This window comes from Fusarium falciforme, chromosome 5, assembly GCF_026873545.1.
Source record: "Fusarium falciforme chromosome 5, complete sequence".
Lineage (NCBI taxonomy): Eukaryota > Fungi > Ascomycota > Sordariomycetes > Hypocreales > Nectriaceae > Fusarium > Fusarium falciforme.
In genome coordinates this window covers 3470579-3486960 of record NC_070548.1, presented here as the reverse complement: position 1 = coordinate 3486960, position 16382 = coordinate 3470579, and the positions used below count along the sequence as shown (strand labels likewise).

At 53.3% G+C, this 16382-nt stretch overlaps 6 protein-coding genes across 6 annotated transcripts; 4 read left to right on the top strand and 2 right to left on the bottom strand.

Annotated features, from left to right (window-relative positions):
• Positions 1 to 37: 37 nt before the first annotated feature.
• NCS54_00730500 (Laccase) lies at positions 38 to 1956 on the bottom strand (the record flags this gene model as incomplete). The annotated part of the gene is made up of 4 exons (XM_053152736.1): positions 38 to 219; positions 270 to 433; positions 490 to 1830; positions 1886 to 1956. 4 exons carry the CDS (start codon positions 1954 to 1956, stop codon positions 38 to 40), a joined length of 1758 nt encoding a protein of 585 aa, XP_053008711.1.
• A 2045-nt stretch (positions 1957 to 4001) lies between these two features.
• NCS54_00730400 (Hypothetical protein) lies at positions 4002 to 4532 on the bottom strand (the record flags this gene model as incomplete). The annotated part of the gene is made up of 5 exons (XM_053152735.1): positions 4002 to 4125; positions 4178 to 4268; positions 4315 to 4344; positions 4394 to 4420; positions 4475 to 4532. 5 exons carry the CDS (start codon positions 4530 to 4532, stop codon positions 4002 to 4004), a joined length of 330 nt encoding a protein of 109 aa, XP_053008710.1.
• A 1102-nt stretch (positions 4533 to 5634) lies between these two features.
• Positions 5635 to 7913, top strand: NCS54_00730300 (FHA domain-containing protein; the record flags this gene model as incomplete). Its single annotated transcript, XM_053152734.1, has 2 exons — positions 5635 to 6732; positions 6780 to 7913. The coding sequence occupies 2 exons, from the start codon at positions 5635 to 5637 to the stop codon at positions 7911 to 7913; spliced, it is 2232 nt and encodes a 743-aa protein (XP_053008709.1).
• A 1001-nt stretch (positions 7914 to 8914) lies between these two features.
• NCS54_00730200 (Hypothetical protein) lies at positions 8915 to 9963 on the top strand (the record flags this gene model as incomplete). Its single annotated transcript, XM_053152733.1, has 2 exons — positions 8915 to 9266; positions 9314 to 9963. The coding sequence occupies 2 exons, from the start codon at positions 8915 to 8917 to the stop codon at positions 9961 to 9963; spliced, it is 1002 nt and encodes a 333-aa protein (XP_053008708.1).
• A 1147-nt stretch (positions 9964 to 11110) lies between these two features.
• On the top strand, positions 11111 to 12137 carry NCS54_00730100 (Endo-chitosanase; the record flags this gene model as incomplete). The annotated part of the gene is made up of 4 exons (XM_053152732.1): positions 11111 to 11270; positions 11317 to 11654; positions 11703 to 12018; positions 12070 to 12137. The coding sequence occupies 4 exons, from the start codon at positions 11111 to 11113 to the stop codon at positions 12135 to 12137; spliced, it is 882 nt and encodes a 293-aa protein (XP_053008707.1).
• Positions 12138 to 13802: 1665 nt separating this feature from the next.
• NCS54_00730000 (Cytochrome c oxidase assembly protein COX16, mitochondrial) lies at positions 13803 to 14210 on the top strand (the record flags this gene model as incomplete). The annotated part of the gene is made up of 2 exons (XM_053152731.1): positions 13803 to 14069; positions 14127 to 14210. 2 exons carry the CDS (start codon positions 13803 to 13805, stop codon positions 14208 to 14210), a joined length of 351 nt encoding a protein of 116 aa, XP_053008706.1.
• Positions 14211 to 16382: the final 2172 nt, after the last annotated feature.

Genomic DNA, 16382 nt, shown 5'->3' with positions numbered 1-16382 from the left:
AGGAAAGAAGAAGAAGAAACACACAACAGAACAATCCTCACAGCCCACTATCGATCTGCGCCGGGATGTTCGAAAGAGTCCACGTTCCCCACTGCCGGCACGTCTCAGCCACTACTTTGGGGATCCGCAGCTTCTCGACCTTGTCTGGGTTTGTAAGGAACTGCACGAGAAAGCCTGCAGAGACGTGCCAGGCTATGTGACAGTGGAAGGGCCATACGCCTGGGATGTGTGTGAGCAAGACGTGATAGAGTCTGTGGAGTGGCACGAACCTGGATTCTTTGCTGCGTCAAATTGTATCACTAAATGTCCGTTGCCTTGTAATTGGACAACGTCACGCCGTAGGGGATTGTGCTCGTTGATGATGGTGCCGTCCCAAGTGCCTGGGCCTTCATGTAGGACATACATGTTGAAGCCGTGCAGGTGTATCGGGTGTCTGGGTAGAAACAGCATTAGCCATAGTCCATAGTAGAGCAACTCAACAATACTCACGCGACAGGCGTCTTGTTAATAACATTGACCCTCACACTCTTGGCGTCTCCCAAGTTTCTCACGTTCCACTGCTCCTCGAATGAGTGGTTACCTAACTTGCTCAGCAGTAGCGTAGGGCTGTTGTAGTTGACCCTAAAATCGACACCTCCAAACCTCCACAGCGTGACATTACTCGCATTGAGATGCAGCTCAACGTCAAGATCAAGAGTCAGGTCGGCCTTTGGCAGTGGCAGTTGCATGACAGGCTTTGTGAGAGCAATATCGTCGTTGGCGCACGTCCCTGGGTCCGGGACGTCCCACGGCTGCGACTCGGGGGGCTTGTTATGGTCGGCGCCGTCGTAGTAGATGGCCGCCACGGCGTCCGGGGCGCGCGACAGACTGCACTTTGACGAGATGTTGGAGCGCATCCAGTAGGCGTCTAGATCACCGTCGGCCTTGACAAGCACATCTGTGCGCTGCCCGATGCCGAGTGTCACAACCTTTGTGTCGTAGGGCTGCACCGGCACAAAGTCATTGGCAATGACCGTCAGGGTGTGCTCGTCGATGGAGAAGCGCTGGAGGCCCTCGCCCCCCGCGTTGATGAGGCGCAGGCGATGCGTCTTGCCACGCTTGAAGCGGAACTTGGAGATGCCAGCGTTGTTGTTGCATGGCGTCGTGTCTCCCTCCTCCACGCTGGAGCAGTTAAAGTTCATCTTGCCGTTGATAAGGTTGCTGTCTGAGAAAACGGGGCCTGGGCTGTTGGGCTGCATGGTCTCCTCCACAAGGTCAAAGTACTCCTTGTGGTACCAATCGCTCAAGAGTACAGGACCGATATCAATATCGTAGTTCTTCTTTTCACGGGGACCATGGATGATCAGGGGACCAAAGAGACCAGCAGAGTATTGGGCAGAGTAGTGAGAGTGATACCATGTGGTGCCGTACAAGTCAGCCACGAATTGATAGGTGAAACTCTTTCCAGGTGGGATAGGGCATTGCGATATACCGGGGACGCCATCTTCCCAGGGCGTCTTCTTCTGCTGGATTCCATGCCAATGCAAGGCAAGACCCTCGTCTTCAATGTCGTTGTTCACTGTCACCTGAATTGTGTCGCCCCAGTTGGCCTCGATGGTGGGCCCGGGAAACTGTCCGTTGACGAGAATAACGGGAAGCTCGTATCCATCCGGAGCGAGTGTACCCCGGCTGACGGTAAAGTCATACCTCCGAATTACACCTGTGTTTGGGTGTTGGTCGTAGTAGTTGGTGTAAGGGGTCATGGTGCTCCACGGATAGCCATTGGGGGTAGGGTTGTTAGTGAGGAACAACGGCAGCAGTGGTGCAAGCAGGGTGCCAAGCAGAGATTTTCTGTATGTAGATCAGTCAATCTACTCATAGAAGCTTCAGAGAAGGTAGGATGTACCCATTGGTCTTTTTCTGGCTCAGTTTACCAAGGCCTTTCGGATTGAAAGTCCCTCCGTCGCTGTTACCCATCTTGAGAGCGAGTTAAGAGGCAGTCTGCGAGTCTGGGTTGAATCAGATCACTCTCTCAGCGGAGGAAAGCCTCTATCTATATACGTCTCACTTGATACGTGCCGCTGCTGGCGAACCTGGACGGGAAAGCCACGAGGAAGGACTTCTCCCGTCGTGGAGCTCTGCATGTGCCGAAGAGCCGTGGCTTGGTTGCACTCCTCCTCGGTAAGGCTGTAATCAGGACACAGTCGCCTTTGGCTGAGAGAAGCCATCCTGAGCACGGCCCGTCAGAATCTCCAAAATTGTACCTGTACACATGAAGGCGTTGAAGATGCGAATAATGGTGGTGGAGGTGGAGCCACATGGCGAGGCCCATCATGCATCAGGTGAAGCTGCACGGTGATAGTCAGCACACCAATAAGATGAGAATCAAGCAGATTATCCTATCAGGTGTTGTTGGGTAAACTCTCATGGCGCCATGAGGATGGTGTGCTTGTTCCCGGGATGTGGGCGTGATGATATCGGCAACTCGAGGCTGCTGAGTCTTGGGCATGCGGAAATAGACACGAGATCTACAACTAAGACACGGATCTCAGGACCCGTTATTCAACTAACGGTTGATGATCCTCTTCCAGGATGTCCTTGGTTGGGGAGAGTTTAATCAAAGCAGCTGAGTCGTCGGACGGCACGGCAAGCTAGATGTTTCAGGCCAGCCGTTTCTATCTCCAAGTAAAGAAACAAGCGGGCCCAATGGGGTTCAGCTTCTTAGCAACCTCAAAAACAACACGGACCTGTTGGTGGTAGAGGTCGCTCACTGTGACGTCGAGAGGAAGCACGATAAGCTAGCGCCAGCTCATCACGCATCTTAGAGCTGTCTGGACCGTGTAAGATTCAGGTAGGAGGCAATCTCAACACCGCCAGTGGGGTCTGACGGCATGCCGTCTCTGGAGAGCAGCGGAGTCAGCTGGTATCGCGCGGGATGTTCGATCTTTCAACCTGGGGGTCAAGATCAGCCATGCCTGGGGATGACTGGGGTGCATTGAGGTGCCGCTGCATGTCGCCCGTGTGGCGAGGTCGCGGTAGTCCAACTGCATTGTAAGCCGGTGGTACCTATCCAAGACTGAAGAAAGCTTGAGGCTTCAATTGCCAAAGGCCGGATCTGGGCTTGATCGTGTAGACATCTGTAAGCCAGCCCCCAATCGCATGGCCGAGTCAGAGTCAGCCTGTCAGCGCCGCTAGGACATGATATTATCCTCATCAAACCAAAGCATCAAAAGTTCGTGCAACCTGACGAGAGAATGATCCCTCAGGCACAGGACTCCCAGCTCAGCGACGCTGTCCAATATGCATAAGGTTGTGCAACGTCGCGTCGGTCCTTAGCTGCCACACTCGACTCATTTCCGGTAGTTAACCACAGCAGAACCAATCGCAAAGGGATGGTGTAAGAGCCATTTAGCAAGTAAGCCGGAAAGGATTGTTTTTCTGCAGGAAACCCATGAGGAAATAAGCCATTAAACGCCATGTTCAAGATCGCATGGCCGACGGGCTGAGCATGTGGAAACCTTAAGCGGCCAGCGGCTCCCAGCCCGGCAATCTCGCGCTGCACCACCAATGCTCGAGACCTCGTATCCACGGCCGAGGGGTAAGTCGGCATGCCGGGTCACGGGTGTCATGGCGTCGATCCTGACCGTAAATGCAACATGGTCGATTGACGGCTCAACTTGAGCGCCACAGCTGTCCTGCCGCCTATCTAGCTGTGTAAATCATGTAATATCTCCAGCTGCTGTCTTGTTTTGCCATCTTGGACCACTTGATCCCAGAAAGCAGCGGTCTGCAAGGTATGGCAGGCCGACAAAAGGGCCTCGCATGAGACACCACCCCTCGCTGAGTGGTTTGTTTTGTTTCGCCCAAGAGCCCGACGGCATGGCCCAACTGCAGCACGATAGAACCAACTTGGAAGACTTGATATGTATATTACAGAATGCGGCCATCAAAGGCCAGACTGTACAGGGTGGTTGTCGAAGTTGACTGGGTATTGCTCTCGTCTCAGATCATCTTGGCCGCTCTCATGATTTCCTCCAAGCGGGGTTGGCCATATTCACTATGGGTCGTCGCTGCGCTCGCATGTACATTTCGTGCAGTTTGGGGTCGGCATCTGATCGGATGACGCTACCGATAGACATGAAGAAGCTGCGAGACCTGGTGAGCATTGAGCGGGATACAGAGGAAGAGGCTGACATACCCAAAGGTGGCACCGGATCCGAGCATATACTGGCCCAGAGTCCTCATGATTCCGTTGGGACCAGCTCCGTATCGGAAAATGTTGACGGTGCCTAGTCGACGTCAGCAAGTCTTCGGGGACAGATGGAGGGGACGCACCGAATACAAAGCCCATGATAACACCAACAGCTGGTACCATGTTAGATTTGTCTCTCCCATATCGATTGGGAGAACCTACTTCCACCCATCATGGCACCCATCTTGACTGCGAAGTTAATGTCAGTCAGGCGTCTTCAATCCAGGCAGATGACTAGCATACACTTTTCCATGTTGGAGGGGCCATGCTGGCCGGCATTGATGGGCGCAACGGGAGGCATGTTGAACTAAAGGTACGGCGTCTATGAAACTCGAAGCTCAATGGCAGGCTGTCGTCGAGACGGTGGACGAGATTTATCGTTCGCTGTCGCAAGTCTTGGATCAGTTGAAGCTCTCTTGCGCCGGGTTGTGAGCGTAGAGGGACAATAACCATGACTTTCTACAACCGGTCGCTGATTGGCTCAATGGCCCTCTCAAAGACGGACTCGGCGAAAAGTCGGAGCGAGAAAACTGAATTTGACCGCACGGACCAGCGCCTCCCTCACAGTGCCCGTGATTCTCCGTCATAGGGGGTGATACACTGTGTAGAAGTCATCACGTGGCTACCTTCGTGGGTCAAGAGCAGGCTCCACAGCGCGGCTACCGACTCGCAAGAGGGATTTGATTGTGCATTGTTTTTCTGACGCTCTTCCCAAGGCTCCAGGACCGTCTCGATTGCTACTCTGCAGCCTCTTGTTGCGTGGTGCTGGGGATATGCGAGCTGCGAGCAGTGAGCACATGCCAGAGTCTTTGGGCGTGTGCTCCACTGTACTTCGTGCTCTGTACTCCGTGTGCCTGTACCGGGGCCCCAGTTTCAACACGCCAAGCAGCGCTTAGCGAGACGGGCGGACAGACCTCCCCCATACTGTTACTGCAACCTCCCATCAGCTCACTCACAGCCTTCCGTCTCCCGCCCATCGACTTTGCGACGCGAAACCCCTTCCGACATCGCGATACCCTCGTGCTTGGTGAGTTCTGCACCCTCTGGGCTATCCCTGGCGAGTTTGTAGGCCCCTGATCACCCGTCCCGGTCAGGCGGCCTGCCCAATCCAACTTCTCACCTCGGCGCCAAATCCTTTCTCCCAGCCACGAACTGACCAGCTTTCCTCTCCACTTAGTATATCGGCGTCGTCTTGCATATTTTTTCAGCGAGCGCATCCTTTCCAACGCACTGTCCCGTCTTCGAGCCGTTGCTGCACTCGTTTTGTCTCCGACCAGTAGTGGAGTGACGAACCTGGCGAGGCGCGAGCCGCACACCTCCCACTTCCAGAACCGGCCATCTCATCAATCCTTAACCTTTCCGTCCATCGGCCGCATTCTGCTCTCGTGCCTCACATCATCCCTATGACTGCAGTCGCCAACCCGCCCAACTTTCCGATCTCACGACCAGCATGGGCGATTAACGGACATCATCAAATGAATTCAGACGAAGCCCGAGGCGGCATGGGCATGTTCATGCCGCGCAAAACCTTGACGCGGTCCAACTCGTCCTCCTCCGTCTCTTCAACCTCGTCCAACTCCTCCACCACCACAGTTGCTACGAACGGCTCCCACACCAATGGAACCCCTCTGTCGTCGACTACGGATCTGAGCCAATGGTCGGCCAACGGTGCGCCTCGAAAACGGCCTCAACCCAAGAACCCCTGGCCCGCAGGGAAGGGTGATTTCCAGCAAGATCTCTCCCGGGTTCCTGCCGGTCGAGGAGCGGGCATGATGGCCCATGGGCCTGTTCAGGCCGGTCCTGGCCAGGTCCAGATGTCACCGCAGGCCATGATGCGACCTATGACCGCCGAGCAGTTTCCTCCGGGTCAGCCGGTACTATATCTACTTTCTCTAAACGGAACTTTTGAACGAAAGACTATTGCTGTTCCCTTTGCTCCCGAAAGCCTTCGAATTGGCCGCCAGACGAACCAAAAGACTATCCCGACTCCCACCAACGGTTTCTTTGACAGTAAAGTGCTGTCGAGACAACATGCTGAGATTTATGCGGAGCGTAACGGCAAGATCTATATTCGAGATGTCAAGTCGTCGAACGGAACTTTTGTCAACGGAACTCGTCTATCCCAGGAAAATCGCGAATCAGAACCTCATGAACTGCAGACTTCAGACCACCTCGAACTCGGTATCGACATCGTCAGTGAGGATCAGAAAACTGTTGTTCATCACAAGGTTGCCGCCAAGGTTGAACACGCGGGCTTTTTAAGTGCTTCGAGCAATGTTTTGGATATGAACTTTGGAGATCTCGACCCGGCCAACGGCGCAATGATGATGCCTTCAGGACCTCAAATGCGTGGCCGGGCCGGCAGCAATGCTTCGATGGCCAGCAATGGTCGGATGATGCCTAACGGCGGCATGATGAACATGCAGGCCAACGGCATGCCTCAACAGCGGCCTTTCTTTCTAACCCCGGTTGCCACTGATCAGATCCTCAAACGGCTTGCGGTATGTCTAATGAAACGCAGAAACAACTGTTTAACTAACTTGATCAGAACGAAATGCGAAACGCTCGTCTCCAGGCGCAGGATCTGGGCCGGACTAACCAGTTCGTTCACACTCTATTATCCAAGGACGACCTCAAGGATCTTGACAAGCCGGAGGGCCTTGAGCCTCCTAAGCCTCAGCCCATTGTTAATGGCATGGGCACACCGTTCCGTGCAGACCCCAAGGCTCGATTCTCTGATCCTCCTGCACCTCCTCCTCAGCAGCCTCTTCCTGAGAAGCCCGACGTACCCTCTCTCAAGCGTGGTCCCACCGAGCGACCCAAGTCAGGACCACCCAACACCTCGCCCATCCGGCCAGATAATCTCAGCCAGATCGTCCAGCTTACCGAGGCCCTGAACAATGCCAAGCGAGACATTGACTCTCAAACCGCACGTATGCGTGAACTCGAAGAAATGCTGCAGAAAGAACGACTTGCTCGTGAAGAGGCGGAGGAGTTGGCCAAGAGACTAGAGGAGTCGGCAACTTCTCACATGAACGGATCGGCCCTACCTGGGGAGTTGGAGGCACCAGAAGAAGAGCCTGAGGCTGTTAAGGAGGTTGTTCCCGAGACTCCCGTACCCGAAGTTGTGGAGGAGACAACCCCTGCTGTTGATGCAGCCCAGGAGACTGCCACCGCTCTTCAAGCCCGCATCGACATTATGGAGAACCAGATGCGAGACATGAAGGAGCAGATGGAAGAGTGGAAGCAGCGCTGCGAGATGGCCGAGTCAGAACGAGACGCTGATAGGAAGACGCTGGCCGAAATGGTTGTTCAGCTTCGTGCTGAGGAAGCTCTGCGAGAAGAGGCAGAGAAGAGGGCTCGCTCGAGGTCGAGGAGAAGAAACTCCGAGGCCGAAGCTGTTGTCGCTGAGCAGACTGCTACCACAGAAGATGGTAAAGACATCGATGAGAAGGCAGGAGTCGTCGAGCCAGCTGTCAACGATGAATCCTCTGATGCGCCCACTTTGTCCCGGGCCAACACAATCACCCCATCGAGTCCTCAAAAGGGCGCCCTTGCGCAGGAAAAGCACCTGCACGCTGGACTGCCCTATGCCTCGATGATCGGTGTTGTTCTGTTTGGCGTGGGATTGATGGCGTACCTCAACGGTTGGCAAGCCCAGCCTCCTCGGCCCGAGCAGTAAGGGTGAGGTGGAACAGACTGTACGAGGTTGTTGTTTGGCAATTGATATTATCTGAAGGGGTTCGTTTACGACATGTCATCTGGGGGGATCTGTACTTTTGATGAGCGGTATTCATAATGCATCATGCGGCCTATCGGACTTGGCCGAACGACGACGAGACGATACGAGACCAACATGGACATAACACATCCGACCGACCACTATTTCCTTTGTACGTACTATACTTTTGCTTCTCTTGTACCAACGGCAACCAGACAACGACACGGCTACCCTTGGAAAGGGAGTGGGCCTGATTTGAGTCAGGCTGGAGGACATGGCGTTTTTTTGTTTTTGAAGTCGATACACGGGGGGCGCATGAAGGGAGGGAGGGTTGGAGGGTTGGATGGATAGCAAGATGGATGTTGTGAGCAGTGGGCTGCAACTCCCAAGATAGCGAGGGGACATTTGCATAACTATACCTATCGCCTAAATACAATTTGGCTTTCAGTTTTCACATTGTGTGTCTGCAGGTTGGACAGGGTGCATGAGAGTCGAGACATGTGCGTCAGTGTAGACGTTCTAGAACGGGTCAACAAGTGCAACCGAGATGTCTAAGCACAACCAGGCACAAATCGTTCACGTCATCACACATGATAGGCCCCGGCCTAACTGTTGCACCTTTGTTCCCGGAGCTCGCATTCGCATCCTCCATGACGGAACGGCACGGGGCGCCAACCACCGGCGCTAACCAGTTTTCGTATTGCTGCGGCCCATCATTGAGCCGGCTGGACGGCGACGACTTACAGATGATACTTGAGGTCGATGATGGCTTGAGTTTGTCGGCAGAGTCGATATTGCGTGTTTCCGAGATGGGGTGTTCAGATAAGAGAGAGCCGAGAAGGTGTTGTGAGAGAAATAGGTATAAAGGAGTCTGCATTCTCAGTTCTTCTACTTGGCCTACCATCCTTTATTCACTACCAAAGAAACTCACATCCTTCTCATCTACATGCGCTACTTTCAACATGGTGTCCCTCTCCGAAGTCGAGCACTCCAACTCATCTGCTGCATCGACCCTCCCGTCAGGCCTCGTCGCCGTCTTTGCCGGCGCGACGGCGGGCATCGGCGAGACGGCTCTCAAGGCGTTTGCCAAGCACACCGTCAGACCAAAGATTTACTTTATCGGCCGGTCTCGGGAGGCTGGCGACCGATTGCTCAAAGAGCTGAATGTCATTAATTCTGAGGGGGTGTATGAGTTTGTTCAGGCTGATATGAGCTTGTTGGCGAATGTGGACAAGGTCTGTCAGGATATTAAGCGTAAGGAGTCGGTTGTGAATGTCTTGTTTATGAGTCAAGGAACACTCAAATATGGTGTTGGTGAGTGATATATTGACTTGATCAAGATTACCTACTTACATATTCAGATACTGCCGATGGCTTCCCTCTCATCACAGGGCTCACCCTCTACTCACGCACCCGTCTAACCGTCAACCTCCTCCCCCTTCTCAAGAAAGCTACCTCTCTCCGCCGCGTCGTGACTGTCATGGCCGGCACAAAAGAAGGCAAACTCTTTCTTGACGACATCCCCGGCCGCAACCTCCCCAACAAAATCCGGTCCGCAAGAGGTCATCTCTGCACGGCCTTGACTCTATCCCTTGAAGCTCTTTCCCGTCAGGCACCAGAGGTTTCCTTCATCCACAACTTCCCTGGTTCTGTAGACACGGATCTAATTCGTAGGGACGACGGGTTGATGATGCAGTTTGTCAAGCAATTCTTCCGGCTAGGTACAACAGTCATGGGCAAGTGGGTTCCCAAAGACGAGTGTGGAGAGAGACACGCGTGGTTATGTCTAAGTTCAAGATTCCCTGCCAAGAGTGAAAAAGGTGCCGAGGCTGCTATGGGCACTGATGGTACAAAGGGCAGTGGTGTGTATAGTGTTGACTGGGATGGTGAAAGTGCGTCGACGGAGGTGGTCAAGTTGCTGGGAGAGTATCGAGACGAGGGGACGGTGGACAAGGTGTGGAAGCATTTCGGGGATGAATTTGTCAGGGTCACGGGGTCTGTCTCTATTTGAAGGGTCATCTTGTCAGAGTTTCTTGTGTTTCGCTATATCCTAATACTATCACATCGAGCATGCCAATGAAATGGTTACTCTGTCCCAATGAGAGCAGTGCCACCCAAGTCGACAAGCCTAGCCGTAACTGAGCGACAATCTAGCCTACTCCCAGTTATAACTTAAGGCTTCCAAAACTTTGAACTCTCTAGGTCAACACGTGCGGAATTCGATACCTTCCAGGATGCCTATCGATTTGCGAATGTGTGTACGGCTATGGCTCAGCCTAGAGACACCAAATCTTCCACCTGGATCAATACACAGTGGCATATCGCAGTTGGTTTAGCTACATCGGGAGACAGTTTCATAGCATCTCACTGTCCTCATACGCAACATAGTCATGACCAGTAGCCGGCACTTGTGCAGTAACTCAGCGTTGCTTGCCTGCTTTCGTACACGTCGCATACAATATCCCCCCTTACTACAACTAGGATACTTAACATAATACAGACATCTCATTACTTCAACAGCATTCATGGGCCTCAGGAGTTCGGTTAACGGTTGGTGGTTGACATCAAGGTTACCGCGTGCCTTCATTCAAAGGATCAAGAACGACCTCCCTGGTACTTGAACAGTCAATGCTAATTCGACTTGAATTGAGTACAGAAACTACAACCCTTTTAGGCAACAGTTGTAAGCGACATGGTGAGCCAGGGTGATGAAACACCCATCAGCTAGGTCTGAGAATCCTACGCCGACAAGTGGCCGTCTGGCAACAACTCCCAAGATCCAAAACACGGAGGTAACGTAGCATTTAGATCTCGGTAGTTGAATTAACAAAACAGGCATGACAACGCTGTTCAAGCTCCTATTTGCAGAGCAGATCCGGAGTTTGAGGGGGTTGCAGTGCATAGGATCTGCGGATGACAGGTGTAGTAGTACGCAGGGGCCGTAAGCACCTTGTTTAGGAAGGCAGCTGGATCCTTCTCGATTCGAAACGTTGATCAGATGAAGGGGAAATAAACACGGCATGATGTGCCGCTCACCTTTGCTTAACAGGTGCAAAGAGCCATGTGTCTATAAACTACCGTTGCGGCCGCACATTACTCTTCTAGACAGTATCCCCCTCCAGTTCCTCCAGCCCAATTAGTTCAACTGCATATTCACCATGTTGTATCAAAGCCTCGTCCCGCTGCTCCTCGCCTCTTCGGTCTCTGCGCTCCAAGTCCCCAGCAATGTCCGTACATTCTACAACCAGCTCAAAGCCAAGGGCACCTGCACCAACAAACTAGCCACCGGCTTCTTCGATTCCAAGTTCGACGATGGCAGTAAGCTCAACCCCCCACCTCGTCGATCCCAAGCTGACAAGTTAAGAAACGTCATATTGCGGTGATCACCTCGAAGACTATGGTATCGTCTACCTCCAAGGCGAGGGAGGCACCTTTTCAAACATGGACGTCGACTGCGACGGCGCTCAGGGGGGACCTCAAGATGATGGCCGTTGCGGCGAGTCGACAACCACCATCCCGACGACGTCTATCAAGTACATCATCGAAGGATACAACGTCGGCATCAGCGACTTGAACCCTCACGAACACTCGTTCGTCGTCTTTGGAAACTCAGGCACCAAGCCTGGCTGGAAGACGTTTGACCCCCGTGAGGTCGGCGTGCAAAAGGCTAGTCTCATGGCAGTTGTCTGTGGAGACAAGATGGTAAGCAAGCACACTTAATATGCAGAAGCCTGGCTAAGCTGGTGTTAGTTCTACGGCATCTGGGGTGACTCCAACGGCGACCACGGCGATCGTCCCAGCGTCGGCGAGGCATCCCTCTCTCTCGCAACGGCCTGCTATGGCAAGGAGATGCAAGCAGGCACAGGCTCCAACACGAGCCACGACGAGGAGGACGTCCTATACATTGCCTTCACCGGCGCAGATGCTGTTCCAGGCGCCAAGGGAGCTGCCTGGGCTGCAGGCAACTTTGATGACTTTCACGCCAGCCTGGTTGGACTAGGCAACAAGCTCATCAAGCGCATCGGTGGTGGTGGAGATGACTGTTCGTGGCCTGGACACTGTGAAGGTATGACTATAGACGGCGAGTTTCTGGTGCACATGCTAACGAGAATGTTAGGCGCTTCTTGCAAGGTCGCTCAGGACTGTGCCGATGCACTCACTTGTGTAAACGGTAAGTGTGCCTAATAACAGATGAGTTGAAGCTAGGCAAGCTAGTCTGTAGTTACCCAAGGGTTACCAATGATACCGAGGTGAGGGTCATTGTTCGACAGGTTAACCGATCCCATGTAAAGTCATATCTTCAATATCACCCTAGAGCATGAGTGGTAATCACATGTGTCCGCGGCATTCAACTTCTTGTACATATTAGATAGACATAGGGCTGGTCTTAAATCACACCGTTCAGGTTACGGATGGAAGGCAGTCGATGGCACAAGTTCATGCTGCCTAAACATGCTGGCCCTATAGATTTTGAGCCATGTTTTTGTTGAATCGTCTACTTCACTTCAAGTTAGCCAATGCCACAGCTGTACTGGAGCTGCCTGCCCTCAAAGGCCAGGTGTCAAGAGCTAGCATCGGGTTCTCGACCAAGTATAGATGCCACGCTAGGAAGTTTTTATGAGTCAAATATCGGACACTCCTTGGACCACATCGCCATGTCACTCAACAGGCACCAAGGCTCAAGCACAGCCCAACAGTCCACAACCCTCGGCAATAGTGGCATGTCCTCACCCGACGGTCCGATGCCAAAATTGGAATCGCCGACGCTACGATTGGCCGCCCTGCTAAATCTCCGAGGACCCTAAGCTCAACGTCGTGTCACAATTTTGAAGCGCCGTCGCAACGTTGGAGCATGGACCTGGGTAGTAAAATCTTTTTCGTCCCTCATGGCACTAGAAAACGGGAAGGAAAATTTTTCGAATACCGAAGCATCACCGTGCGTTCTCGACGTTCCTCGGGACATGAATAGCGTAGAGCACGGGCTTGTTGAGACAGTGTGTGCATGAGAGAGAGGCGGTCACGCGAGCAGGAACCGGTTCCAGCCTCGGAGTTGACAGCTTTCCCCAGGATATTCCAGGCACGAATTTCAGGGTCCTCGCTTCACGATGGCGTCCTTTGACTTCTAGAACCCAAGGATCATGGGTCCGCTTGCCTGCTCGGACGTGTTTGACGGCTGGGGATGTCGGTTGGCGTGGTACAAGACGGTACATCCTCCCTGCCTGGACGAGACGCCGTGGGTTCTGGCATGATGAGGCTGAAGGAGCATTTAATATTACTGTATATTAGTGAAGTGGTCTGTGTAAATATGGAATAATTGGGATGAATGGAGTTTTCAATATCGAGCCATTGAGTTGGAGTGGAGATGCAGCTGGACCCTGAAGCCACGCGACAACGGTCGAGCATTCTCCACTCCAATTCATGGATGTCAGTGGATGTCTCGCTCTGGAACGGGAAAACGTAAACGCGCACAGGCCATCGACTCCATCCTCAGCACCGCAAAAGAAGAGTGGGGCCTTGGTGATGGAGTCGTCAATCGTCCGACTAGCTCGACCTCTCACCATGATCAAATCAAACTCTTCCTTCTCGTAAGCGATTGACTCGACTCTTGTCACCTCTATCCACATTCTTCGACTGCGCCAGACGCAATTCAATTGAACACACCACCAGCCCATCAGCCTTGACTCGCCTCCACAATTGCCCGCCTTCTTCCCATCCGACCTCACCGAGCAAGGCTGAACTTCACCCTCCGCCCGGTCCATCCTTTCAATCTCACGGAGCTCCCGACCAAAACCCTCCGCCGAACCAGTCCGTCCTACCCCTATCCCGGACCCGACCGACCCGCACTTCACGATGCCGACGTTTCAGAGCAAAAAGTTCCGGTCGGCGGCCGACATGAACAAGATCGGCATGCGGTACCGCACCGTCATGAACAGGCACCCCTTCCTCATGTTCGGTCTGCCCTTCATGGCCGTCATCGTCGCCGGCTCCTTCGTCCTCACCCCGGCCACCGCCGTCCGCTACGAGCGCCATGATCGCAAGGTCCGCCAGATGACCAAGGACGAGGAGCTCAACGTCCGCCGCTCCGCGAGAAAGGTGGACATGAAGGAGGAGTACTACGTGCGTCGCCTCATTCTTGGGAATTGGACGTGCATGCATTGGCTGACCTAGAAACAGAGGCTTGCTGGTAGAGATCTCGATAACTGGGAGCAGAAGCGTGTAGAGCGGCTCAAGGGTGAGAATGACGGTATCCTTGATTGAGGCCGTGCAAATCCTCCCTTGCTTCCGTCACTCGTTTGATACGACAAGAGTCCATCATGATCAGCAATACGATCGATCGACCTGGTCAGCGCCGCGAGATGCCCGAGTTGGATGGTCATGCAGACGTCATCCCTGGTGCTTACATCCCACTGACACGGCTCTGGGCATTGAAACGCTCGAGAAAAAAGCAAGGATCGCCTCAGGGGTTGAGGTTGTGTACTATGTAAGATGTACTATGTAATATGGTCATCTCTGGGCGTTGTGGTGTTTTGGGCATGGGAATGAGTACGCGTCTGTTTGTTTTAAGTGTCTTGGTATCACCATGATTACCTGCCCATTCGGATTTGTCGGGGAGTTTCTAAATCTGAGACGGAGGGGGGGACGAGCCGTAACGTCGTAACGTCACGGCAAGACCCAGGTGCGTGGGTGAAGGAAAGACTTTTGATGTAGGGGATCGAAGATGGTGGGAGGACGAGCATCGTCGCAAGGGAAATCCTCCGATTCCTTCACCGGAAGCTCGATCTCTAGGCTCAGGTCTTGGAGGGGAGCATGTTTCACGTCAAGGCGGGTGAGAAGAAACACTGCACTGCACAGTCGATCAATGCTGCAAGTCTCGCAGAGTCCCGAGGCTGTAGTTCTGGGCCGCAAGACTCACAGCCTCGGGACCGGATTCGAGACTTGCAGCCTCAGACACTTGCAGATGTGATGACAGCCTGAGAGGATGCAGCGGCACACCACATACCGGTACCTGGTAAAACAGCACCTCATCTGCACCCCATCTTTTGTACCATAACGCGTTAGCACACATGGAAATGGGCATGATTACTCTTCATCCCCCTTGCGCCGGGTCACGTTGACATGATGCCCCTGCATGTAGGTCCAAGCCATCTTGTGCCTCACTCATCTAGTCTGGTGATAAGGCTTGGCCTCGCAAGTTGCTCTGCCTCTGATGGTTGATTAATTACACTACCCAGTCATTCACGCAATCTCGATCACCTCGTCGGTTCACCGGCCCATGGTCGATCCGAAAAAGCCTCTCAAGGCGCAGGCTAAATGGATCAGATGTATCACATTTTACAGACAGGACCAAGGTCGACGCCAAAGAAGAGACGGACAACTCGCTATCGAGCGGGAGGACGCGAGAGTCGGTGCGCTCGATTGGACCGTGGCTTCTGGTAGATCGCGGATAGAGGCTGCGGTAGCGAGAGTAGCGTGCGCAAGCAGCAGCACCAGCTGAGCAGGGGCATCGGATGGGCCTGGGCGCCCCTCTAGCCAAGCAGATCACGACGATTCTATTGGATGATGGTCACCGGCCTTTGGGTTTCGGCGTCCAAGACATGCTTAGGCGATCGTCAGGAGATGCGCGTGCTGTCACCGGTGATAAGATGGGTGGATGGATGCTCGAGAGGGGAAAAAGAGGAGAGGGCTGCTGCAAGAATAAGCGATGGAGGCAAAAAAAGAAGTTGGAACCGTTGTTGAGGAACTGATGCCTTTTCTCAATCGAGTTACGGATCGGGGTTGGCGAGAGGGGTTGCGTCCAATTAGAAGCGACGGGTTTGGAAGTGTGGGAGGGGGAAGGGGGAAAGGCATGTCATCGAGGTCATGGGGGAGCGATGATGATCACGATTATCACTCAAAGGTGGTGTTGAGGAGGAGGAGTCAGGGGGGGAAGTTGGCCATCTTCGTTAGTACATGCAGGTACCGGACGAAGTTTCAGAACGGGATGATAATCGTGTGTGTGATTGTAGATTTCACAAGCAAGGCACAGGAACAAGAATACGAAACAATGTTCAGATGAAGGGGTCACACGTGTTTAGGGTAGCAATCCAAGAGCCAAGAATGGGTTTCGGCAAGGAGACCAGGATTCTTCCATGAAAGTGTGCTGGTGTTGAGATGAACTCGCGTGTGAATGGCCCGATAAACCCCAAGATTCTTTCCACTTTACGGGGCTGGGCACGTTTGTGCTCAGCTGTGCCAGGCCACTCAAGGAGCTGTCACATTTCATATTTTCCGGGTTAGGGAATTAAACCAAAGTTAAAAATTTGTGCTGACGACAGGAAAGAGCTGAAGACGATCGGGAACAGCGAAATACGATACTGGGGCGATGCCGGGGGGTCGGGATCGAATAACAGCCAGCCACTGCTGAATCGACAAAGAAGCAAAAGTTAATTA